This window comes from Vombatus ursinus, unplaced genomic scaffold (genome assembly GCF_900497805.2).
Source record: "Vombatus ursinus unplaced genomic scaffold, bare-nosed wombat genome assembly UNPS02015066.1, whole genome shotgun sequence".
In the NCBI taxonomy this organism is placed as follows: Eukaryota; Metazoa; Chordata; class Mammalia; order Diprotodontia; family Vombatidae; genus Vombatus; species Vombatus ursinus.
The window spans coordinates 499,657-527,197 of record NW_020954844.1 but is presented as its reverse complement, the minus strand read 5'-3'; the positions used below and the strand labels follow the sequence as shown (position 1 = coordinate 527,197).

At 39.5% G+C, this 27,541-nt stretch overlaps 1 protein-coding gene across 1 annotated transcript in view; it reads left to right on the top strand.

Annotated features, from left to right (window-relative positions):
* Positions 1-1,710: 1,710 nt before the first annotated feature.
* Positions 1,711-27,541, top strand: part of KCMF1 (potassium channel modulatory factor 1) — a 118,121-nt gene continuing 92,290 nt past the window's right edge. The window contains exon 1 of the mRNA XM_027846131.1: positions 1,711-1,735. Within this exon, the coding sequence (XP_027701932.1) occupies positions 1,711-1,735 (25 nt within the window). The remainder of the gene's footprint in view (positions 1,736-27,541) is intronic.

The window sequence follows — 27,541 nt, the reverse complement described above, 5'->3', positions numbered from 1 at the left end:
TTGAAACTGACCAGAGGCTTTGCCTGCAGTTTGTATACTTAGTATCATCAATCCCAGGACTTAGATTTAGAGCTGGAAGGGCCTGTCCAGGCCATCTTGGCCTAGTCCCCGATGAGGAAATCAAGGCCCAGAAAAGTGAAGTCGCTTGTCAAGTCACTTCTATCCCAAGTGAGGGGAAGCCAGGGTTCTAAGCCAGGTCCCCCTCCCACTGAACCACCCTGCTTCCCAAGCAAGTCACTTTTTCTGTTCTTTTTGTATTTGTCGCTGTTCAACACTCTGTTGAATATATTTGAAATAGATGAGAGGAAGGAGATGTTTCACATGAATCTCATTTCATTGTAGTTTGGTAAATGAAAGAATTTTTTAAAAAATCATATTTAAATATTTTTACTAGACCAAATGAAATTATCTTGTACCATACTTGAATTAGTCAGCATCATCTTTATCATAACTAGAAGTATGTGGTCTGAAACCTTTTTAGGATATAAAAATAAATAGGTCATTCTGCCATTGATTTCCAGTGTTTTGAATTGTGATGCTTTCTTTGATTACTTGTTTCATTTCATAAATTAGAGCTGGCGTAGAACTTTGAGGCCATCCAGTTCATGTTCATTTGGCATGGAGAGGTTAAATGATTTGCCCAGAGTCATGTAGCCTTTAAGTATATGAGGCAGGATTTGAACTCAGGCTTTCTTGATTCCAAATCCAACCCTGTATCGACTACATTTTCTTCCTCCCCCTTCTGTGGAGGAGACAACATATGCTCTCTCCTCCCTCCATCTCATTTTTTCTTTCATTCACATGTACACCGCACCCTTCCACATACACTCACACAAATTAGGGATAGGAACTAGACCTATAATTTCATTGTTACAAGAACTCCCAGGTGAGAAAATGCCTCTACCAAGTTGACTCTTTATAGTCTTAAGAGAGTTTAAGTGATTTGACCCAGGGTCAGAGAGAGAGAGGTAGACTTGAACCCAGGACTTCTTAGCCTCAAGGCAGTCCACTACTTCAAATTTATGCTAAACTAAATTAAAATAAATTTTGTTGTGAGAGCTTGGGTATTACAAGACCAAGCTTAGAAATCAGTCTCTTCTGATGATTCCTGTCTACCTTCTTTTAGCATTGTAAATTGGCACCCCCACAAAAGTTTTTTACAGCTATATATATAACAAGTTTTTAAATGTATACTTAACGTTTAAAAAATATTAACTTTGTATTAAAATTGTTTCCATCTCAGCTGAGTCCCCAACTTTAAAAAAAAAAAGCAGTACCAGACTCTATCTAAGCCCAATGACTGATGATGTATTTGTACCTAGTGTGCTGCCATTTATTAAATTATGGATCAGATTTATGTTGACAATTGAATTGTCTTAAACATGATTGCAGGGGGAAACGTCACAGGTTCTGATTTCAGGCTGCTCCAGGCTTAGTCTGAGTGCTAGAAGCCTCCTGTTGAAATGATGGCCCTGCCATCCCTTCGTGTGGCTGGCAGAGCTCTTGACTCCTGACTTCCCAAGCCTTACTTAGCAACTGAGCTCAAGGAGAGGAAGCTCCAGCTTTCAGACAAGTCAGGGCTTAACTTTGAGGGGAAAAACAATTGTTCTATGTCTTTAGAGGGAAAGTCAAGACATGCTAAGAACTTTATTTGGGTAAAGCTGCCAGTTTCACAATATAGAAGCTCAGCAATGCAGCTTTTGCTTTGGAATGGTCATCGAGAAGCTTCGCATCGGTACTGTCACTGTTTTTAAGCTAGGCAAATGATTCCTTAATCTCTTAGTTTTCCCATTTATGCTATACAGCATTATTAAGTTGGTAGTTCGGATTTGCCAAGTTTGAGGGGCTAAATTCTCACAACTATTTTGAATGGAAGTTTAATTAGTCTGGCTATTGAATCTGTTCTGATTCATGTAGCAATAAATGTCCTGTTTATACTGGAAATATCAGTGTTACAGAAAAGCCAGTCACATGAACTTCAGCTCTTATAGACACCAGTTCTCATACTGTTTACAAAAGGCAGGTTTTGAAATGCTAGATCCTAAATAAAATTCCTTTGCTCTTTAAGACGTAAATTGTGTATTTCAATGTTTTGCTAGAGGACATGATTTTATTTCCTAAATATGTAACCGTGTATTCCCTTTAGTCTTCAGATTTACTTATAATATGAAATGGGAAAGCAGATGTAGTCTTTATGAAGGGTTGCAATCATGAATACTTGTCACAATTGTTTTTATAACTTCAAGGACACTTAGAGATAATGTAGTGATTATCAGGTTTAGCAGCTGACCATAACCTGGAATTCCTCTGTAGAATGAGGGATTACCAAAAGCAGTTTCCCAAGTAAGTGTATGCAGATGGGAAAGGAGTGACTATGCCCAGGGTATTCTGAGGGAGGGGTTCAGATTCTAGTGATAGAGATATAGTGGGGGGAATGGAGAAATAGGGAGGCCAGGTGGCCCCAGAGGTGAATTAATTTGAGGTGCAGGTCATTGCAGAGGTTTGGTGGAGTGTTATGGGGATGAGTTTCTTATGAGCATGCCCTGGAGCTGTTCTTGAGTGGAAATGTGCCCCAAGAGTTTTTTGAGGGGGAGGGGATTTATAAAAGCACTTCTAACACCCCTTAAGGGATGTCCTTAACCTTAACAGGAGTCCTTAACCTTTTCTGTGTCTCAGACCCCTTTGGCAGACTAGTGAAGCCTGTGAACCCTTTCAGAGAATGTTTTTAAATACATAAAATGCACAGAATTACAAAGAAAATGTTATTAAAATATTAAAATAAACAAACCTTCAGGGAGCCCATGTTAAGAACCCCTCTGTAGAACTTACTGAGGTATTCCTGAAAGGATGTTTAGTATTGAGGAGACTGGCCCACTCCACTCTGCTGTATTGTCTCTCTTTTGCATTGTGGCCATAGGTAAGTTATTTTGTGTATCTGTAAAATGAAGGTGATTGAATGAGATAGCTAAGGTCCCTTCTAACTAAAATAGAAGAAGTCTGAATGAAACAATGTTTCAATGTTTTAACATATCTTTGAATGCCCAGGGTCTAGCAATTTTCTGCATATATGTTAGGTGCTTGCGCTTATTTGTTTGAAGGAGGGTTATTAAGGGAATGGTCCTGAACTATGATTTAATTAGTTTAGGAACTCCTGATGTAATTATTCCTTCCATTCTTAAAGTTGTTCTCTTGACTGGCCAGTGATCACATAGCTAGTATATGTCAAAGGCAGTACTTAAATCCAGGTTTTCCTGACTTCAGGGCCACCCTCTCTGCTACTCTGCTGTAGTTGGTTACTGACAATTTTGATTTCATTTTAGCCATTAAATATATAGTATTTGCAAAAACACTACCATAGGAACTTAGGGAAATGTAACAAGATGGTATATTGGAATCAGAATTTGAGTTCAGATCTGCTCATCACTTCCCCTCAGTGGGCCTCAATTTTCACATCTGTACACGTCTATGAACCTCTCTGATCTTAGATGCTGTGGGTTTCTGCCCCGGTGGCACTTAAAATTGTGTTTGGAGAATATGCCACGTGTGCAGACAAAATAAGGACCGTAGTATTTGCCTCAGGCATTGTGTCAATGAGCAGTATGTAAGGAAGCCAAAGTTGTGGGTACAGTCTTTTATTTGAGATCAGCTGATTTCACTGTTCTGTGGCTACAAACTAGAACCCTAACCCCAGCCAGCCATCCTATCATTTGCATCCCATTTGTCTTAAGGTAAGTTAGGAGAGAAGATATGGCACCGATTTATCAGTTTTACTGGAAAAAGCAGCATCTCCTGATGATTGCGGGTCAGTAGTATTATTTTCTGACAGGATAGAAGCTCAAGTGATGTCATTCAACAGAATATTTATCGAGTATAGTGCTGGAAAGAATACACATATGTATAGTATACAACCACTGCTTTTAAGGCAGTTTTGTGGTGGGGTAGAAAGCAGCCAAAGTCTTACAGAAGTTTATGGGAGGCTCATCGCTGGAGTCTAGAAGCACAGCAGCAGGACAGACGTGACCTGGAAGAGGGGGAGACAGGGCATTCTGGGCCCAGGGAACGTTTTGAAGATGGTCATGCATAGTAAACATCCAGAAGAGAGTGCCAGAAGGGAAGCAAGAAAAGAAGACTGGAAAGGTGGATTGAGACCCAAGCATGGAGAAGCTGGAATGGGACACTAAAGATTCTAGACTGTATTTGTGGACAGTAGGAACTCTCTTAAAGATTTTTGAGTGGCAGTTTCTCATTGCAGCTGTAATTTAAGATTACTCAGACACTACCATTTTGTAGGGTACACTGGAATGAAGGAACTCAGGAGCCTATTACAGTTTTACCAGGCAGAGGTGGTAAGGGTGTGGACTAGGGTGGGGGAAATGAAAATGGAGAAGAGGGAAGGAATGCTTAGGAGAGCTTTCCTGGGTGTACTAGACAGAACTTTGGTGACTGGCTATGTAGGAAAGAGAGAAGGCCGAGGTTTTCGCATTACAGTTTGCCTGAATTGTGGGCTTTTTTTCCCATTTGCATCTGCTCAGAGTAGGTGAACTATTGTATAACATGATATAGTAAGAGAACTTTAATTAGAAAGCAATCAAATGCTGAGCTAATGAGAGCTCTTAGGGCAGTCTTTGACAGGTGTTTTCTACTAAAATTTCTTGTTTGGATCTATTTTTATCTTACTATAATTCTAAGCTAGGGATCAGCAACCTTTCCTAAGTGACGTGTTCAAAGCTTCATTTCTACTCCATTTTAAAATTTTGTGTGCTAGTGATTTTAAAAAAATCCTTTTTGAATTAAGAAGCTCTATATCTGTCTGCCTGGAAGGACAGGTGAGTTGAAGTATCATTTAGATATGCTCATATTTAATGTTTGCCAAAAACACCAGTGAAATCTTGCCTTTTGTGACCCAGGTGGGGTTGGCAGACCTGGGAAGTGAGGGAGAGGGTTTGTGAGGAGAACTTTTAGAAAAACTATGGGTTCAGGAGGAGAGGAAAAGCAGGAGCATTTTATGTGAGCTGAATGTAGAGATGGTGCCAGAAAAAAGAAAACCTCTTCTTTTAGAACTGAGCAGAACGCGGCCTTCTCTCTTTTGGGCTCTGCTTTCCCAATGACTGGCATGGACATTTCTTTCTTCAGTATTTTTTCTACCGTAAGATCCTAAGTCTGGAGCTGGAAGGGACCTCAGAGACCATCCATCTGTAAACCAACCCGCTTGTTTTACAGAGAAAGAAAACTGGGAGTGACTTGGTCAGGGTCTCCCAGATCCAGTCAGATAGCTGGCGGGCTTGAACTTAGCTCATTTGACTCCTGAGCTGCTGCTTGTTCTGCTGTGCCATGCTTCCCTCACCTGGTAAATTAGACTAGTGTTCATTCATTCATTCATTCATTCATTCAGCAAATACTCAAGTGTCACTGAAAGTCATTTTTGATATCTGTCAGACATTTTCGTCTCATGCTCCAGGACTGTGATACTCTATGTTTTTGAACATCCGTGCATTTGCTGCTTCAAAAAGTTTATTTGCAACCTCTTCCTTAAACTTTACTTTAAATTTAAGAGTTAATTAGGAAGTTTGTATTTTTTATAGGAAAATACTTAAATTAAGAGTTTTTAAGCTTTTGGGGGATCATGGACACTTTTGTCAGTTTGGTGAAGCCTATGAATCTCAAGAGAATGTTTTTAAATACATAAAATACATAAACTTACAAAGGAAATCAATTGTATTGAAATATCCTTTTTTTTTTTTTGGTTGAGGAAATTGGGGTTAAGTCACTTGCCCACAGTCACACAGCTAGTGAGTGTTATATGTCTGAGGCCAGATTTGAACTCAGGCCTTCCTGACTCCAGGGCCAGTGCTTTACCCACTGCGCCACTCAGGCTTAAACTAACCAATTATTCTAACATTTGGGACATATAATTCAATTACATGTGTCTGTGCACGTATACAAACACACATACATACATATATGTTTTATATACAATATAGAGTGCTTATTATCTTTAGTGTTTCCCATTTACTCTACTTAATATTCTCCTTAGTTATACATTTCTTGCTTTAAATAATATCTTTGACTATTGTTTCTGTCATCTGAAATCTCAAAGAACTTATACATACAGAATTATGGTTTTTTTTTTTAGTTATGGGTTGGACCTTAGAGATGATCTCATCCATTGTTACAGAAGAGGAAACTGAGGCCTTGAGAGGAGAAGTAACTTGCCCTAGATCACCTGCCTCCTTAATAACATGGCAAAACTGGAATCCAGATATTGACTCTTTCTGCTGCCTATGGTAGAATACCTTTGGTCTTATTGATGTTTAGGGAGAGAAAAGAACAATTTTAGTGTTCATTTTGCCATTGTTATTTTTCAGTCATTGACTCTCCATGACCCCATTTGGGGTTTTCTTGGCAGAAATAGTGGAGTGGTTTGCCATTTCCTTCTCCAGCTCATTTTACAGAAGAGAAAACTGAGACAAACAGAGTTAAGTGACCTGCCCAGGGTCATGCAGCTAGTCAGTGTCTGAGTCAGGATTTGAACTCAGGAAGATGAGTCTTCCTGACTCCAGGCCCAGCACTCTATCTCCATGCTCCATCTAGCTTCTCTTCTGTGGTTAGCTAGCTATATCTACTGTTAATATGGAGAAGTTTATATAAAAGTTCTCTTGTCATGTTCCACTTAGCTCTATTGTAATGCACTGATTAGTCCAAGTATTTGTATTTTTGTTTTGTTTTGTTTTTTTGCTTTTTGGTGTGGCCATTGGGGTTAAGTGACTTGGCCCAGGTCACGCAGCTAGTAAATGTCAAATGTCTGAGGCCAGATTTGAACTCAGGTCCTCTTGATTCCAAGACTGGAGCTGTATTCACTGCGTCACCTACCTGCCCCCAAGTATTTGTATAAAAATTCATTTACCTGCTCATATTCTTGCCACTTTTAACCTAGGTGTGAGTACTAGAGAGGTAAGTTAAACAGCAGCAATAGAGAGGCAGGATTGTTGCAATGATACTTTCTCTGCAAGATTGATATGGTATAGCCTTGGAAAACTAAGGATGACTGTAGAAGGAAACGATAACTTTATTTGCTGTTTTAGCAAGGCAGTGAATTTTTAACCTCTCCCTCCCTCCCATCATTTTAACATTTATTAAGTCTTATTAACAGCAATACAACTAATTTCATTTTGAAGTGTATGTGCCCTATGAAATAAGTTTTATATATATGTAGAGATGGAAATAATTTTCATTTTTTATGGGAGAAAATGGTAATCAGAACCATTTTACTAGCGGTGAACACTGAACTCCTGGTCTGACTTTTTATTGGAGTATGCTGAAATTAAGTTAGAGATCAGTGTACCCCTCCAGTTACTGGCTTTGTTTCTTTATGCAAGCTGTTAGACCTTTCTGGGTTTCTGTTTTTGCTCCTGTGGAAAATGAGTGAGTGTTTTTAATTAAAAAACAGTGCAGTTTCACAAACAGTGAATTGAATTGCATCTCTTAAGATTCTTCTAGCGCTATGATCCTTTCTATTCTTGTGTGGAAATGTTTGTCAGATGATTTTTCTGCTGTGCCTAATGTTAATCATATTTACATAGCTCTAGCTTTAATTTTAGTCTTAGCTTGTTGATTTGCTCTTCACCTGGACCAGTAATTCTGTATACCTTTTAAAAGGAAAAAATAAAGTATTATGAAAGCATATGTTAGAATTTTTGGAGAATTTTTGTATTTAACCAGAAGTATAGAAAGAAATCAAATGTTCTTCCATTTTTCTAAAGCATTTCCTACAAACTGGTTGGAAGCTACCAGAGACAGGGAGGCATCAGAAATCTGCATTTAAAACAGATGGGGATATCTGAGCCACCTTTTTAGACAGTTGGCTGTTGTCTTTGAGAATGGAGGTATACAAAACAAAATCAAATACAAGTTAATTTTAGGTTACCTAAATTTTATTTCATTTAAACAAATTTATTCTGATAAATAGATCTCCTTGGTCTTTTCTAGCAAGCCCTCTCCTACTCCATTAATTTACTGTTCTTTGATGGAGGTAGGAGATGGTGTGGTGAAGATGGTGCTTGCTAGGTTGGAGTCTTTGTATCCTTTTTGCTATTTATGCATTCTAATCTGAGTGTAGAAATTGATCCGCACTTCCAGAGTTTTATAAAGATCTAGCTGCTTTCTTTTGTCCCTCGTTGTATCTATATGTTTGATTAATGTTGTTGTGCCTTGTAAATGTATTTGACTTTCTGGTCATCAATACCTGTCTTATAATGTCTTCTTTTCGAGTTTTTCCTCCTGAGGACCTAGGATCAAATTTTTACACTATTTTCTCCAAAGGTATTTGGGCAACCTTACTTTTACTTTAACAAAACAAAACCTAACCTGACCATGCAAATAACCACCAATCTATGTGCATTCCTACTTCCTTAATAAAAATGTAGGGACTAGTAGCCTGTGTGACTGAAAGATTTTTGAGGTGAATTTGGGTTTGTCTTCCGTCCATCTCCTTTCCTTAGGGAAGTAGGACTTGTAGAGAACATCTCTGTCTTGTTTCACATCAGTATAATCAGCTATTCTCCCTTCTGATCCCACAGGAAAATTTATCCTTATTGTTTTCATTCCTACCTGCTTCTTTTAAGACCTTGCAAGTTACCATTCTCCTTTTTTCTCCTTCCTTCTCTTCTGGGTCCTTCCCATCTTCTTCCAATCTGCTCAGATGTCTTTAATATTCAGAAAGCCTTCCCATGATCCTTTTAGCCCATCTCTATCTCTCCTCCCCTCAACTAGGAACAATAACATTGTTTAGATCTAATGCCTACAGTCTCCTGAAACCTATTCTGCCTGTTACTGAAGCTCTTCTTTCAAAAGTCACTGTTGACCTTTTCCTCATCAAATCTTGCTGGTTTTTTTCTGTCTTTCTCCTTGACTTCATTATGGTTGCTGATCCCTGCTACTGCTCTGAACTTCCCTGGCTTCAGAAACTCAACTCTTTCTAGTTTTCTAGTTCCAGATGTTCCTTTATTTCTCTTTGTCTTTGTCCTCTTCCCAAGGTCAAACACATAAAGACAGCAATCAAGCTTACCCTGTGTCTTCCTCTTCTCCATCATCATTGCTACTTTTCCTTCATCTGATTCCCTTTTCTCTATAGTCCTTGCCTTAATAGTGGCTGGTATTTATTTAGTGTTTTAAGGTTTGCAAAATATTTTACATACATCTTCTTATTTTAGCCTCACAACAACCCTGTGAGGTATTAAAGATGTTGTTATTATCATCCTTGTTTTATAGATGAGGACAGTGAGGGAACAGAGAGAGTGACTCACCCATGGACATTCAGCTAGTTTGTGTCACAGACAGGGTTTGAACCAAGATGTCTCTGACTCCAAGCTCAGCCCTCTCTACTATGCCATGTTGCCTTTGTGTCATTCTCTTGACCGGCTCATTCCCATTACTTTAACTACCATCCCTAGGCAAATGGTTCTGGAATCTGTCTCCATTGTTGACCTAGTCTGCTTTCCAGACCTACTTTTTTTTTTTTTTTTTGGTGAGGCAGTTGGGGTTAAGTGACTTGCCCACAGACACACGCTAGTAAATGTCAAGTGTCAAGTGTATGAGGCTGGATTTGAACTCAGGCCCTTCTGACTCCAAGGCCGGAGCTCTATCCATTGTACCACCTAGCTGCCCCGAGAACTACATTTTCACATCCTTCCAGGACATTTCCACCTGAATGTTCTCACTAGCACTTCAAACTCAGCCTTGGTTGAGACATGGCTGGTCATTCTTCTCTGAGAATGAGCGGGGCTTTTTAGAGAACTTCCAGCAGGGAGCCAGCTGTGTCCTACTACCTGGTAGTCAGGAAAACCAGTACTGGGTTAGGCTGCATTGAGTGGCACAATGCCCAGGACTAGGGAGATTCAGGTCCCCCTATACTTTGCCTTGCTCAGACCAAATAGAAAGTGCCACATTCAGTTTGTAGGCCCAACGTGTAGCAATGACATTGATAAGCTGTAGAATTTCTAGAGAAGGCAGGCAGGATGGGGAAGGACCATCCCAGGATCAAGATGACTGACTGGGAGTGCTTATCTTGGAGAAGGCAAGACTCAGGGGAGCCCTGATACCTTTCTTAAAACCTGGAATAAGGATTGGGCTTGTTGTGCTTGACTTCTGAGGGTAGAGCTAGGAGCAGTGGGTGTGAGTTTCAAAGAGGCAAATTTAGACTTTCTGTAAGGAGAAATGTCCTCCTAATACACTGCCTTAGGAATTAGTAGGTTCTCCCTCTTTGAGGTTCTTGTTCACATCCAGGTTGAACTAAATAGTCTCTGAGGTACCTTCCACTTTTGAGCTACAGAAATGATTCTCTTGGCAGGCATTCCTTCCCCCATTCTCCCCCCACCTCCAGTTTTTGTTTTATTGTTATTGACTGTGAGAGACAGAGTAGACAGTGAACTAAGAGGGCTGTTGCCCTTGGGTACTTGTCCCCCCTCCTGCCTTTGACTGAATGCTGTTATGATAGCAGACAAGTTACTAAACCACTGAGTCCCCTCCCCCCCAAAAAAACAAAAAACAAACAAATTATAAGCTTTAGGACATTTGCACCCTTATCTTAGTGGAGAGAGTCTCCATACCAGAAGTTCCCTATGTAGATGAAGTCATAGGTCTAGAGAGCTAATAGCCTATCATTTATGTAAAGCTAGCAATGTACAGTTTGCAGCACACTTTACAAATATCACATTTTATCCTCAGAACAACCCTGGGAGGTAGGTGCTCTTATTATCCCTGGGGGTACTGAGATGGTATGATTTTCAGAGCTGATATGATCTGGCAGGAAGAAGAGTTACAGGACATAATGATAAAGGCAGTTTTTGACGTAGATTTGAGCACTGTATATATTGGGCCACTTAGATGCCTCCTCCCCCCCAAATATACTTACTGTGTGATAAGTGCATTATAGTTGTGTTTGATCCATATACTAGACTGTAAGCTCCATAAAAGCAAGGAATATATTTTCTAAATTTCTATCTTCAGAACTGAGATAATACCTATCATATGTGTATGTATATATGTATATATATGTGTGTATATGTGTGTGTGTATATATATATCATGGTAGATTTTGCAGAGTGCTTTACCTGTATTATCTCATTTGGTCCTCATTAATAATCCCATGAGGTAGGTGCTATTATTACCCTCATTTTACATATGAGGAAACTGAGGCTTAAAATTGTCAAATGAATTGCCAGGGTCATGGAGCTGTATCAGAGGCAGAATTTGAACTCAGTCCTTCCTCTTTCCAGGGTCAGCACTCCAAGCCATCAAGCTGCCACTCTGTGCACAGTAGACCCTTAATTAAATGGTTTATGAATGAGTGAATGACTATGAATAGTGAAGCCTCAAGGGATAGTTCATCTCTGGTCCTAATAGAATTTTGGTTACTTGAAAGAAATAAATTGAAGGTGAGGAACTTTTAATATAGTGTAATTTTAAAATCACAGTGTCTCTATTATTTATCCTACAATGATAAACGTGGCTTCTCACCGTAGGAAGTCAGATTGGCTGATGATGTGGCAAACTCAGAGACTGAAAGTGGTTTTAGGAGGCCTGGGGAAACATTGTAGATCAGCTTAAGCCGAACTGTCAACAACACGAGTTCCTTACTGGGGACTCTCTCCTTTTACCCATTCGCCTCCTCATGCTCTGTAACCAGTTTGAATTAGATCTACAGTGAATTCTTTGAGACTTTGAACTTTTGGAAGGGTGGTGCTTTAGAAATAGAAAGTATAGTATTTTGCTGCACTTCTACAAAAACATGTTGCATTGAATTATCAATTTGTACTTCTTCACTTTGCCTTCCTTTTCCTCCAAAACAAACAAAATTCTAAATGGAGCTTCAGACATAGTCATGGTTCTTCCATTTAATTGTATGACTTTGAGCAAATGTCTTAACCTTTCTAGGTCCATTTCCTCATCTCTAAAATTAGGAGGTGGTCTAAATTCAACAACAATTTGATTTTTTTTAAAAATTTGAGTTGAATTGCATTTCTTAAGATCCTTTCCAGCTCTGCAATCTCTTCTATACCTGTGCCTAAATATTTTGTAGGATTTTTTTTCTGTTATGGAAAAATGTTCATCAGATTTAGAAGTCTAACCTTTTGTGATATACTATTTTCTTTGGCTTTTCAAACCATAATACTTAAAATGGAGTTCTTAAAATTAAGGCCAAGGAAAGCTTTCTAGCAGCCCTCATCTTGTCCATTTCCTCTGGTAAAGTGTGTCTACCCTATTTTCCTTATTACATATTTATTGTGAAAGATAAGACTTAGTGATAACAGATGAAAAGAAATAAAAAAAGTCAATAAAGATAACTTTTAGATAATAAAATTTTAAAATCACCAGAGATTATGTACAAATTATATGTAATTAATATTAAAGGCATATAAATGTATGAGTACTTCTTGGGTTTACATATATATATATAAACTAGATATATATGTGTATATATATATATATATATTTATATATACACCTAGTGTGGTCTTTTGAAGAATCCTAACGTAAACCATATAAATTTGTTATCTTTTGCATATAAGCATGGCTCCCTGCTAGTATAAAGTGTACTTTTAAGAATTTTTCAGTTTTTTCTGCTTTCTCCCCAGTAGGTGCAGCTGAGTATAGACTGACCAATTGATAACACTCCTTTCTTATTACTCCTTGTTAGAAATGTCATGTCTTTTTCAGATGATTGGGATTAGGGATACATTCTTTGGCTGAGGGACAATTTTTATGGATGTGGCACTAACCTCAACCAGTGGAACCTTGGCTTCACTAGCCCAAATGCTTTGAGCTCAGGCAGAGAGAGACAGAGACAGCATATAATAAGTTTTTATTGATGTATTTTTTTAACATCACCATAATTTTGGTCCAGTATTTCCCCTTCCCTCCCTCTCCTGCTCCCACAGGGCCATCCTATATAACAATATTTTTTAAAGACAAAAAAAAGAAGAAACTAAAAATGAACATATCTGGTCAATATATTTAAAGAGTCTGAAATATGTGCAGTGTATCCCACTTATGACCCCCCTCCCCACCTATGCAGAAGGATGAGGTAGGGTATCATCATATTTCTTTGGAGCCTGCTTGTTCTTTGTAATGTAACATTTTCTTTCTTTTTTTTTGGGGGGTGGTTCTTTCTGTTTACATTGTTGAAGTCTTGTATGTTGTTTTCTTGGCTCTGCTTACTGACCTCTGCATCAGTTCATGTAGCTCTTTCGCTTCATTCATCACATCCATCATTTCTTACAGCACAATAATATTCTATTATGTTCATGTGACACAGTTTGTTTAGCCATTCTCCAATCGATGGGCATCTACTTTGTTTCCAGATTTTTTTGCCATCACAAAAAAGTGCTGCTATAAATATTTGGTAACTACGAGGACTTCCTTACTATAGAAGCCTAGTAGTAGTATAGAATCTCAGAGTCAAAGAGTGTGGACATTTTAGTCACTTTTTTTTGCCTAATTCCAAATTGCTTTCTGAAATGGCTGTACTTATTCACAGCCTCACTAACAGTGCATTAATGTGCCTGTCTTCCCTAAGCCCACCAACCTTGACTGTTCTTATTATTTTTCCTTGTTGCCAATTTGCAGGCTATAAGGGGCTATTCAGATTTTCATTTCTCTTATTATTTGTGGTTTGGAGCATTTTTTCATATGGTTGCTAATAATTTGTAATTCTTCTTTTGACAACTGTTGGTTCCTATCTTTTGATCATTTATCTGTTGCTCAGGCACAGCAGTTTCACCTTGGCATTTTTTTTTTATGGCAAATTATACAATTTGCTCTTAATCTCGGATGGTCTTTTGTATCCTTTTCTTTTTACTCTGATTTTTGCCTTGCCTTAGCACATGTGATTTGGAATTTCAAGTGAATGTCATCTGTCCCTAGTTTCCATGACTGTCATAGGGAGAGTTGGTTGTATAATTAACTCTTGATTGTCTATAGTAAACTTTTTAATAAAGGTATGCTCTCTTTATCATGTAGCAAGTTCCTGGGCTCTGTCCCTCAACTGTAGACTTGATGTATATCTGAGAATCAAAGTTACTTTTAATATTTAGGGTGAGGCAAGGATCCCCAGAGGGTCAGTTGTGATTAATATGGATCTTCAGATCCAAGGTCAACATCATTTATTACAGTGTTGGCACTATCATACCATAGTGCTTGTGTATTTCTTTTGGAGAGAGGCTGGGAGGTGCCAACATGCCTGTTTGCTTATGACACTCTAGTCAGTGGTGGCTTACTGAGCATCTGGCAGTGTCTGTATTCTTCTCTTTTGGGGTGGGGTTTATAGGATCTTTTCACTTTGGGGAAATGAAAAATAAATTCTCTCATGGAAAAATTTGGGGCCTTCCTTGGAAGGCGGCTATGAAATGATAGATTCCAAAATACTTGGTTCAAAGATTTATCTGCTGTGAAAATTTTCCTTAATAATGCTATTCTTTGCTACCCACTCTTCTGCCCGGCTTTCCTCAGCAAAACTACAGTGTCTTTATCTTAAGTCCCGTCCCCCGCCCCCAACTAGATTTTAAGTCCTGAAGGACAGAAACTTTGAGAAGCTGTGTGGCGTAATGGATGGAATACTTGGTGTGGAGTCAGAACCTGCTTACCCAGACTAAAATCCGATCACTGATACTTAATAGCTGTGTGATCTTGGGCAGACTGCTTTATTGCTATGAATCTCAGTTTCTTTATCTGTAAAATGGGAATAATAACTTGAGTGCCTTTCTGGTTTGAGGCCAGAATGCGATAAAGTTTTTAATGCATTGTAACTCATCACTAAATAAGAGGCAGCCAGGTAGTGCAGTGGAGAGAACATTGGGCCTAGAGTCAGGAAGACTTGAGTTCAAATTCTGCCATAGACACTTATTAGCTGTGTGATACTTCACCACTGTCGGCCTCAGTTTACTGCAAATTGAAGATAATAATAGCACCTACCCTCCCAGGGTTATTGTGAGGATTGTATGAGATACATACAATTTATAAAGCATTTAAAAAGCACTTAGCACAGTGCTTGGAACATAGTAGGAACTTAATAAATAAATGCTGCTCCCTTCTCCTAAATGTCACTTGCTATTCTGAAATGCTTAATCAGTCAAGAGGTACCTTATTGATCATCTACAGTATACAAGTCATTATGCCTGCCAGGCATAATAAAGGAGAAGGAACTATGTCATGGGCCTTGCTCTCCAGGTGCTTACAGTATAGTTGAGGCAGTAAGATGTACATACATTAAATATTAAGTTTTAGGACAGGACTCAATAAATGGAACAGACAGGTTGAGCTTAAAATGTTTAGAGGATAATGAGGAGGGAAGGCATTAGGGAGGAAATGAGATTTAAGGTGACCTTTGAAGGCTGAATCTGATTTGTGTATTCAGAGACAAAGTATGGGCATTCCAGGCTGGAGGAATGGGATGAACATTGGCATGGAAATTGGAAATCAGAAGACTTCATGGAATACTGAGTCAGGGGAGTTTTATTAGAGAGAAGTATTTATTGTATTAAAGTGTGAGGGAGTGGTGAGAGAAAAGTAAGTTTAGGAGATCTGGAATGTTAGGTGAAATTCTAGAGTAGATTACTGACCAATATTGGAGGATGTTTAGGAAAGAGTTGATCATTGGGATTCATTTTAGTAAGAACACATCTTTCCAAATTAACTTTATTCCCCCACCCCCCTTTTTTTTTTATTGGACTAACAGATGATGGAAGAGAGGAATGCCATATAGTATGTGCTGTGTTCAGCACGTCATTTGACTTATCTTTTAGGATAAGAGTATAATGTAAGAATATAGATGAGATGTAGAAATGAGAGGTAGATGTTAGTTTACTTATGGAGATTCATAGTTGAACAACTGTATCCAAAATGTTCATTAACGAATGAATGTTAATCTGGAGAGAGGTCTCTGATGGCTCATTTGTATGACTTGTCATTCTGTCTTCAACCCTGCGCTGCCCAACATTTTTTTCAAGCTAGCAACTTAGTTAAAGGCATCTTGCCTTCCTGTCGAACCTAATTCGTGTGTCACCTGTTCATGAAACCTCTGAGCTAAAAGTGAATCCCTCCCTGAATCGCTAGTCCTTTTCTGTTTGAGTTTTCCTCTGTATTCCTATGCGTTTTTCTACCTGTGTTATACTTATTGGAATATCCCTTCACTTTCTTCTCAATTTGCAGGCTCTTTGAAAGTGGGGGCCCCATTTTTTATCTTTGCTTTCCTGTCCCTTTGTAAAGTGCTCTGTAAGTGGTTAATTTTGGATAATTATTTCCTGAATTGAAATGAATTGAAGTGACATAAGGGCCTGTGATTGCATTTTCTTTCTTTTTAAAACATTTTAAAACATTTTTAATTAAAGTTATGAGTTCCAAATTCTATCCCTCCCTGCCCTCTCCCCTCCATGAGACAGTAAGCAGATATAGGTTATACACGTGCAATTATGTAAAACATTTCCATGTTAGTCATTTTGTACAAGAAGTCTTGAATAAAAGAAAAATGAAAGAAAGTGAAAAATGGCATGTTTCAGCTGTATTCAAGCAGTATCAGTTTCTGCTCCGGAGGCTGATTACATGCTTCATCATGAGTACTTTGGGGTTGTCTTGGATCATTGTATTGCTGAGAATGCCTAAGTTATTCATAGTTCTTCATTGAACAGTGTTGCTGTTACTATGTACAACATTCTCCTGGTTCTGTTCACTTCACTGTGCATCAGTTCATGTAAGTCTTTCCAGGTTTTTCTGAAATCATCCTGCTTGTCATTTCTTATAGCACAATAATATTCCATTACAATCATATACCACAGCTTGTTTAGCCATTCCCCAATTGATGGGCATCCCTTTTGTTCCAATTCTTAGCCACCACAAAAAGAGCCGCTATAAATATCTTTGTACAAACAGGTTCTTTCCCCTTTTATACATATACATACATACATACATACATACATACATACATGTATATCTTTAGGATACAGACCTAGTAGTGGTATTGCTGGATCAAAGGGTATGCACAGTTTTATAGGCCTTTGGGCACAGTTCCAAACTGCTCTCCAGAATCCATTGGATCAGTCTGTGATTGCATTTTCAGACAACACCAAGTTGAGTATGCTCACTAATAGGTCAGATGGAAAAATCAGAACCGTAAATTATCTCAGCCTGGATGAAATGCCTGTATTTAAAGCCCCACAATATTTAACTTAGAAACACCAATTACAGAAGTCAGTCGGGGGGCCCCGGCTTAGCATTTAATGTAGAAGACTTAGGGATTTGAGCTGGATATGAATGAACAGTCATTTGGAGCTGGTAAAAACAGTGTGCTTTGAGAGAGGGCTTTTATGGTGGAGATTAGTGTGTGGTGGGAAGGGGCTAGTACTGTATTCTTTCCAAGTCCTCATCTGGAGCATTTTGCTCGGTGCTGGGGGCTCCAGACTTGTTATGAGGTTGGTCACAGAGTTATGAGTTTTTTTTTTCCCATAGCAGTTCTTAAAGACTTGTTATGTCACAGAGAAGTTGTTTTACATCTTGGTTGCTGAGAGTACTCGCATGGATGCAGTGCTAACTCATGGAAGGATCCAAGTATTGACAAACTAGAGAGTAGGACGTCCCTGGGACTGTTGTCTGCGGAACTCTTAAGGGTATTGGGGACATCTGTTTTCTCCTGATAGGGGGTGAGTGTGGAGCACGTTTGAGCTATGTTATAGTTGATGGACTTTCATGTGGAAGAGGAAATCGATTTGCTATGTACTCATTATGTTCAGAATGCTGTGCCAGGATCTTGAATTGAAATATTATTGTGAGAATAGCAATCCATTTTAAGGAAGAACTGTGACACATTAGAAACACAGAGGTGGCCAACAGTGGAACAGACCACTTCAGAATGGCTCCTTATCTCTGACATAGTTCAAGTAGCTCTCTGGGGGAAATGTTTTAATGGGATTCTGTGTTGGGAAAGAGGTTGTAAGGTGATGCCTGGGAAAACTAGGAGGGGAGCAAAGACTAATATAGGTCAGAGTGAAGAGAGACAGGGCAACTGGAAGAGCTGGTCAGAAAAGGATTTAGAATTCCCTGGCATGGTGGTAGAATAATTTGGTGTGATGGGGGAGTTGGGAACTGAGGAGATTAAAGAGAAGCTACCTTCTTCCCCTCTCACTTTAATTTGTGTCAAACACCATCTATTTTTCTCTCGCTGACTTTTCATTTGACTCTGTACTCCAGGATTCAGTAAAGAGAATCCGTCATTTCTTGAGAAGGAAATATGGGTTGACAGGGGGAACCCCCAGGATTCAAAGGGGACATGCACAGTTTCTTCTTTCTTGTCTCTTGCATGTTCTAAGCCTGAGGATCAGATTCCTGGATTTTTAGAACTCTAAAACTAAAACAGACCTTAGACCTTGTCTAGTTTAACACTCATTTTACTGATGAGGAACCAGAGAACTCAGGTGTCTTATCCAAGATCATATATGGTCAGGATTAGAGCCCAAGTGTTTTGACTACCTAGTTTTATGCGTTCCCCTCAATTACCACTAAATGTCCAGGCAGGTTGGGACCTCCACTAATGCCCAGGCTCTAACCCTTTTCCAATTACTGACCCTAGGAGAGCAGTGCTCTAACCCTGGCCTTCTAGGGACAGAGTCTGGAAGCTTTCTTGCTGTAGAACCCTGCCTAAGTTTCATCTTCTCTGCCCAGGGTCACCACAACAATGGTTGGATGTACCTAGAAACTGGATTTAGAAGTCCTCTGTTCTTAAACTTCTAGCCACATGTGTGTCCTCCTTTAGCCTTTTTCACAGACAGCTAACAGGCACAGAGGATGGAACTTTGGACTTTTAGTCACAAAGTCCTCCGTTCAAGTCTGGTCTCAGATGCTAGTTGTGTGACCCTGGGCAAGTTACTTAACCTCTCTGTGCCTCAATTTTGCCATCTGTAATAATAGTTCCTTCCCCTCAGGATTGTTGTGAGGATCAAATGAAATAATATTTGTAAAGTGCTTTGCAAACTTCAAAATGCTGTATTAGTGCTAGCTATTCTCATGAGGTAGATAAGTGGTTCAGTAGATAGCACTCTGGGCCTGAAGTCAGAGAGACCCATGTTTAAAATCTGGCCTCAGACACTTCCTAGCTGTGTGACCCTGGACAAGTTACTTCATTTCTGTCTGCCATAATTTCCCCAACTGAAAAATGAGGATAATAATAACACCTGCTTCACAGGGTTATGTGAGGATTAAGTGAGAGAATATTTGTAATATGCTTAACGTAGTGCTTGGCACATAGTAGGTACTTAATAAATGCTGGTTCCTTTCCCCCTTCTCTTCATTGAACCATCTGAGAAAATAATAACAAACTCCTGCCTCCCTTTATCTCTGTTGAGTCACCGTCAACACCAATCCCCTGCACTACTGCCCACTTTCTCATCCACATCCACCTCAGTTCTATCTTTCACTCCTGTGCTATTCTGCTCCCCTCTTCCTTTGGGCCCTTCCTCATCTAATTTCACTCTATATTGGATCTGTTCCCCTCATACTCCTTCCATCCTCTTGAACTCAAAGAAAACTTACTGTCAGGGGACTCTATCTCTGGTCACCCACTCCATTACTGAATATGTTTTCTTATGTCCTTTATACACCAAGCTAGGAAGAAGAGTCAAGGTGAATCAACATTTATTTTTTTAATACAGTATTTTATTTTTCCCCAATTACATATTAAAACAATTTTTAAAAACTTTTTTTTTTTTAAGTTTTGAGTTCCAAAGTCTATCTCTCCTTTCCCCTCTTCCTAAGACAATAAGCAATCCTATACAGGTTATACATGTGCAATCATGTAAAACATTTCCATATTAGTCATTTTGTATAAGAAGACTCGAATAAAAAAGTGAAAGAAAGAAAGTGAAAAATAGCATGCTTCAGTCTATATTCAGACAGCATCAGTTCTTTATCTGGAGGTGGATAACATGCTTCATGATGAGTTCTTTGGGATTGTCTTGGATAATTGTATTGCTGAGAGTAGCTAAGTCATTCACAATTCATTGTATAATATTGCCATTACTGTGTACAATGTTCTCCTGGTTCTACTCACTTCACTTTGCATCAGTTCCAGGTTTTTCTGAAGTCATCCTGCTTGATTTCTCCATCACACCAAATTATTCTACCACCATGCTAGGGAATTCTGAATTCTTTTCTGACCAGCCCTTCCAGTTGTCCTGTCTCTCTTCACTCTGACCTATAGTCTTCACTCCCCTCCTAGTTTTCCCAGGCATTACCTGGGCCCTGTGCTTCCTTTCCTCTCTTGCCAGTCTTGAACCTATAGCTAACTGTACAATTATACATTTTCCTGTTACCTCAAGCCCCTTGACCCCTCATGGTGCCCCTCATACCCTGCCACATTCCAACTTTGAGTTACCTCCATCTTTTCTGCTTTTGAGCTGCTGAGTACCAGTGGAGATGTCACATAGTTAGCTGATGTAGGCCCACAACAGATTTGTTATTCAGTCATAGGTAGGGATTAATGTGTCTGCTGCATGGCCATCCTTTCCTTCTTCCCTAATTGACTCTATTACTCTCCTTACAAGTACTGGTATAAATTTCCTCTTCTTTCCTTGTGTTTCCTGCTGTATCTCTTTCCTTTCTCTATTCAGCCGCAGATGTCCCCAAGCTGTCTTATGCTGTTCCCTATTCTGTATATCAGAACCTCCCCACCTTGGCCTCCATTTTCTTCTCCTTTGCTCCGACATTGAAGAGGTGGGCCTCCTCGCCAAGGCCTTTGATCTCATTGCTGCTCGTCTCCGAGGGCTTATTCTTCCTTCAGCCGTCCCTTCTCACCCTCGTTCCCTCTTCAGCCTTTCCTTAAGATAATAGCACATTCCCTGCTTCCTGAAAACATGTCCTGGATGGACTGTAGGAGGGAGAGAACCGAGGCCAGCAGACTGCCAGCAAACTGTAGCAGGAGTCCAGGTCTGGGATGGTGACAATGTTGGAGAAGACATGGGGGCATACACTAGAGATGTCACAGAGGTAAAATCAGCAGACAACTGATTGCATATGGTGGGGCTGGGGGTGAGAAAGTGAGGAGTAAAGGATGACTCCTAGATTGTGAACTTGGATGACTTCGAGGATAGTGATACCCTCTAGTGTTAGGAGGACTGAGTTCAACTCTGGCCTCATACCCTTACTAGCTCTGTGACCTTGGGCAAATCACTTAATCTCTCTGTGCCTCAGTTTCCTCATCTATAAAATGAGGATAATGATAATAACATCTACCTCCCAAGGTTGTTGTGAGGATTAAACAAGATAGTAATTGTAAAGTGCTTAACAAAGTGCCTAGCACATAGTAGGTACTATGTTAATGCTGCTGCTGCTGCTTCAACTACTAACTACTACTACTACTATTCACATTGGCAGTATCTCAGCAGGGGAAGGGATATCAGAAATCACTTAGTCTAAACCATACCTGAAACAAAATTTAGCGTTCTTGACAAGTAAACAATGAAAGTGTGCAGAGCACATTTTCTCTGATGGGAGCTCACTTTTATGTACCTCTGATTCTTAAGAGTTTTTTGGGTGGTGGTGGTTTGTTTGTTTTTTGTAAATAAGCTGAAGTCTGTTCCTTTGCAATTCATTACTTGTGGTTGTGCCTCTCTTCTACCTGGCAGCCTTTCAGGTACTTGAAGACAGCTATTTGTCCCCCATAGACCTACACCTAGTACTCTTACACCTGGCCAGACCAGCCAGACACTAGGCCTCTCTGGTGTCTAGACTCACATCTGAAAGCATTTTCAGCTGTGCTGTCACGCTTTTAACTGCTCTTTAGCCTGAGATTCACTGAACCCCTCAGATATTTTCCTAGCCACAGTTTGGTAGTTGGGCACTTAATTGTTTTTAACCCATATACTTGACTTTGCCCTCACCTCTGTTATTTTTCTCCAAGCTTCAGTCCATTGGTCCCATGCTCAGTGAAACCCAGGTACAGAATCTTTGGCATTTATCTTAATTTTACCTGAGCTCTGACTAATTTTCTAAAATTATTTTTATTGTTGCCCCCTTTTCTGCTGTTAAAATTCATTTGCATCTATTTTAGTGAGACTTTCAAATCAGAGGAGAAGCAAATGTTACTTTATAAAGGGGAGTCCTTTCCCCATTGTTAAGCTGCTGCAACTGTGATCACAGCACCATTGCATCCAACATCCTGGTCGAAGACAGAAATCAGAGAGCTCCATTCAGCATTTGTGATTGGAAAAGGCAAAATATAATTGTTGGAAAATGAATGGAGAGCTCCAGTGAAAGCTGGTGACCCATCGGACACTCTGAAACCAATGGGAAACAGAGGGTTTTCACCTTTTTTGTGTAATGGGCCTAGTTGGCAGTCTGGTGAAGTCTCTGGACCCTTTCCCAGAATGTTTTTAATGCAGAAAATTAAAAAGGAAAAAAGGAAACCAATTATATTGAAATATAGTTGTCAGTTTTTACAGGTTGTAAACCTTTGTTTTAAAATATAATATTGGAAGGCCAGGATAAATATGTGCAAAGTATTTTTTGAATGCCATTTTTAGCTTAACTTCTGAATCTTATCATTTCTGCTTTCATAACATGTCTCATATAAGGAAGCCCTTCTCTCACACTCACACAGCCACCCTATTTAGCTCTTATCATCTTTTGCCTGGACTAGTTCAGTAAATTTCTAACCAGTTTCCTTGCCTTGCCCACTCACCTACCAAAGTGATTTAACTAAAGCATGAGTCTGACCACATTACCCTCCCTCTCCTACTTAATACACTCTAGTAGCATTACTTCCAGAATCAAATATAAAGTCCTTTGTTTAACATTTAAAGCTCTTCATAATCTAGGCCCTTCTAGCCTTCCCAGCCTTTTTGTACTTCACTCCCTACAATCCATCAATGCTGGCCTATTTTGCATATTTTGATAACTGTGTTTCAACATAATTGGTTTCCCTTATACTCCTATTTATTTTTTTATTTTATTTTATGTATTTAAAAACCTTGTGAGATGGGATCTGTAGACTTCACCAGGTTACCAAAGGGGTCGGTGTCACAAAGGCACGCAAAAAAGCCTTGAGGTTACCTCTCATTTCCTCCGTGCATGGTTGTCCCTCATTAGAACATGAGCTTGGGGAGACTGCCGATGTTTTGCCATTCTCTGTGCCCTCCAAGTTTAGCACAGTGCCTGGGCCACACCGAGAGTTTAAGTGCTTTTTGTTGTATTGATCAAGAAAAGGTCTCTTAAAGAGCTGCAGGGTAGCCCAAGAGAGATCAGAGGACACACTCATCTTGGTAGGCAGGGATAAGCTGTCCAGTGGACTGAAAAGATCTGAGGGGCATCTTGGAAAGGACTCAGACCCAGGAAGAGCAGGCTGTCTGGTGATTTAAATCTGTCCAAGGAAGGAAACCAGTCTGAGGATCAGTGAGGCTACTCGATACAAAAGAGATGCTTAGGTTCCAGAAGGAAATTCCATGCAGCCAGGGCCTCGGTCTCAGTGGCTTTAGAGACTGCACAGTGATAGATTGTCAATGGAGAATTTGTGGAGAAACAAAAAAAGTATTTTTTATTTACATCCTATGGCCTTTATTGATTTTTCCTCCTTGTAGATAATATAACCTCCTTACAGAAATAGCTTTGCACCCTGAAGTAAAAGTTTAAATCCATAGGCAATGTTTTTGTGAAATTTGGAAATAGGCACTGTGTATTCTGTTTCATAATACTTTGGTAAATGCATAACTTTTGTTATAGACATTTCTGTAAATTAAAGTTTTGTTAATTGAATTCTACTTTCTCCCCTTAACTTCTAGTATGGTTTTGAACATTCACTATCTCTATCTTGTTGATTGTTCAACAACCATTTATTAAAATAGCTAAGTTTTGTACCTAGTGCTGCAAGGAATATGAAAGAGGTAGAAGATATGTTGGCCTTTTGATCAAGTTTCTTACAGCTTTTTAGAAAAGGCAAGCTAAGTGCAATCAGCAAAACCTGGGGAATTAACCCAAGTTTAAAATGATACCGTGTAAACCACTAAAAAAAACAGAACCACGGATAAACCTCCTCCGGCCCCTTTGAAAGTCTGGCCAGGGTGGTTTCTACAGAGGGAGCTGGCTGGGTTTTGCTCTAGTCTCTCCTAAAGCCAGCTGCTTCCAGTTTCCTGCATTGCTTGTGCGCGACACCATGAGCACTGCAGTCATTTATAATGGGCAGATTCATTTCTTGCTAATGTACTTGTCAGAGCTATGCACAAGAGCTAAAGCTGGTTTGAGTCCATTCTTACTTGAGGAAGTGTATATAGTTAGAACTTGGGGTATTGTTCTTTATACCCAAGTTGATTTTAGATGTGATTCAAGGTTTTTTCTTAGAATCATAGAATTTTAAAATAAGGAGGGACCACAGAGATCATATTTGATCCAGCCTTTTAAGGAGAAAAAAGTACGCATTTGCATTGCTAGTTTTTATTTTTACTTCACCTACATTTTCCACTGTTTGTTTCTCATGCCTCCTCCCAGAAAAGCCATTTCTTATAAAGAATTTTTAAAAAGAGATGAAAACAAAATTCATCAAAACTAAGCAACAAATGACAAAAAGTCTGAGGTTATATGCATTGTTCCAGACCCATGATCTTCTACTTCTGTACAAGAAGCAGGGAAAGATGTCTTTCTTCTCTTCTCTCATCTTTGGGGCCAAGCTTGGTTATTATAATTTCAGAGCATTCAGGGTTAGTTTTTTGCTTGTTTGTTTTTGTTTTGTAATTCTTAAGGCAAAGAAAAATGGGAAATTTTTTATTTCAAAGTAAAATTATTTTTATTTCAAAGTCACTTGATGTGACTGATCCTTCTAATGTTTAACTGAGCTCCTCTGATCCCCAAATCAATACTTTCTTTACTGTTGTGAATATAAGTCATTTCATTTCAGCAAACATATAAGAGGTCCCTACTATATGTGAAGTCCCAGGGTTGGAATTCTGTCCCAGGGAGAGAATTTTTCCACTTGTAAGCCACATCATAAATCTGGCACTTCACTTTGCTTTAATCTATTCATTACTGTATTAAAATAACAAGATGTGCCAAGAGATTTCAGGGGACCGTGGTTTTGGAAATAAGTATATTTTCTTAAATTTGTGTCAAGTGGGCAGTATTGTAGTTTACTGGAACAAGTAACTGGACTTGAACTTGTGTTCTGAATATTGTAGTTACTACAGACATTGTTATCTCCATTTTTTGGATGAGGAAACAGGCTCTGGATTTGCCTATGCACACAGGGCCTGAAAGTGTTGTGGGCAGAATCTGTATTCAGATCTTCTCTGACTCCCAAGTCCAGCATTCTATTCACTATGCCCTGTTTTCCCTCTGAATGTATGCAGTCGTTAAAGGTACTGAATTTTCATTGCAAAAACCGAACAAATATAATGTGCGACTGTTACTTATGTGTCATTTCAACATCTGCTTGAACTTTCCAGTTGTAGAATATTTACTGCTTTGGGAAGCAACTTATTCTGTTGTTGGACCTCTTTAATTATTAGTGAGTTGTTCTTTACATTTGGCTGAAATCTGTCCCCAAGATCCTCACCTGCCGGAAAAGGATACGGTAAATCTAATCTCATTTCATTGTGAAAGCCCATGGAGTGTTTTAAAGATAACTGTCATATTTGACTCTCCCCAGACTATCTTTCCCTTCTCTAGGCAAAATATTCTTAGTTCTTTCAGCTTTTTCTCATGATGGCTGGTTTTCAGACCCTTCACCATCCTGGTTGTTTCCCATTAAGTTTATAAATAAATATCCTCTAATGTGGCACCCCAAAACAGTATGTAGTGTCCTTAATGTAGTTTGGCCAATGCAGTTTATATTGGGACTATTATTTTGATTTGGAAACTGCACCTGTCATTAATTTTGGAGGGGATTTGTTAGCAGTGATGTCAAATTGTAGTTTTATTGAGCTTGTAGCAAAATAAAATTCCCAAATCTTTCATGTGAAGTTGAGGTCACACCTCTCCGATTTATACTTAAGTTTTTGAACCTGTATTTCCAGTTTGCTGATCTCTCTCTCTCTCTCTCTCTCTCTCTCTCTCTCTCTCTCTCTCTCTCTCTCTCTCCCTCTCTCTCTCTCTCACACACACACACACACACAAACTCACAAACACACACACACACGTGCACGTGCGCACCCAGGTTTGATGATGACACAAAACTGAACTGATATGTTAGGTAGCAGAATTTAGATTAATAAAGATCTGGATAGGCTGGATTGCTGGAAGCTAGTTAACAAGATGAAATGTAACAGAAATAGCTGTCAACTTGAGCTTAAACCTGGCTCGCTCATTATCTATTAGCTATTGTCGTTCAGTTATGTCTGACTCTTCTTGACCCTGTGAAACACAGCATGCATGCCAGTACTGTCCATATAGTGCTGTCTAGTATGGTGTTGTGGGGTTTTTTTTGTTGTTGTTTTGTTTTGTTTTGTTTTTTGCAAAAATACTGGAATAGTTTTCCATCTCCTTCTCCATTGGATTAAGGCAAACAGGGTTAAGTGACTTGGTCAAGGTCACACAGCCAGTAAGTGTCTGAGGCTAGATTCGAACTCAGGTCTTCCTGACTCCAGGCCCAGTGCTCCAGCCATTGAGCCACCTAGCTACCTACCACTAGCTGTTAGTTATAAGAGCTAGCAAAACTTGCTGATTTTTTGTCATAATCTACCTTGATAAGCATTCTCTCTGTCTACATTTGAAGTTGTCTGGGAAAAGCATTAAATAGGATAGGTACTGCAGCATAAGTCCTTGCTTGGTGTGCCCAAAAATGTATGGAACTTGAACACGTAACTTGCCTTAGTCAGCCAGGGTTCCTCACGCCAAAGAAAAATACTGTGCCACAAGCCAGAACTTGAGAAGCCTTGCTGTATAGATCTTGTACTCAAATGGATCTGTGATCTCATTGATTTGGGAGTTCCCTCCAACAAAGCAGATTGCAAACCATCCAGGCTTGCCAGTCCTCTGCGCTTCTAGTCCATGTGCTCCAAACATTTGTCGCAAAGATCCTCTGCTGTGCTGGGGGTGAGAGACTGTGTGACGCCCTGGGCAGCTCCCTGTCAACTCTCACCCACTTTCTGTCCTGCAAGTACTTGATGGTACACTGTATTCCTGATCCTCAGGATGGCTCAGTGGTTGTCTTCGGGTTGTCTCCTGCCACCTGCTCAGGCCCACAGAGCTAGAAAGACTGACCGACAAACAGAAGCCTATCCCAGACTATCGAGAATTGGACGGCTACTCAGCAGCCACCTGGTTCAGTTCCCCCCTGGACAGGAATGCTGTCCAACTGCCATTGCTGACTGTGTTAGGGGGTCTAGTGAGAAACAGCCCATTCTCTCTCAAGGCAGCCTGCTCCAATTTTGAGTGCCTCTAATTACTAGTGAAATTTTAGTTTCCTTACATCAAGCAGAAATCTGTTTTTCTTTTCTAATTCTGTTATTGCACATAGAACAAGTCTAATTCTTCTTCCACATGAAAGTTACCATGTGGTGCTAAGGCTTCTCATCTCCAA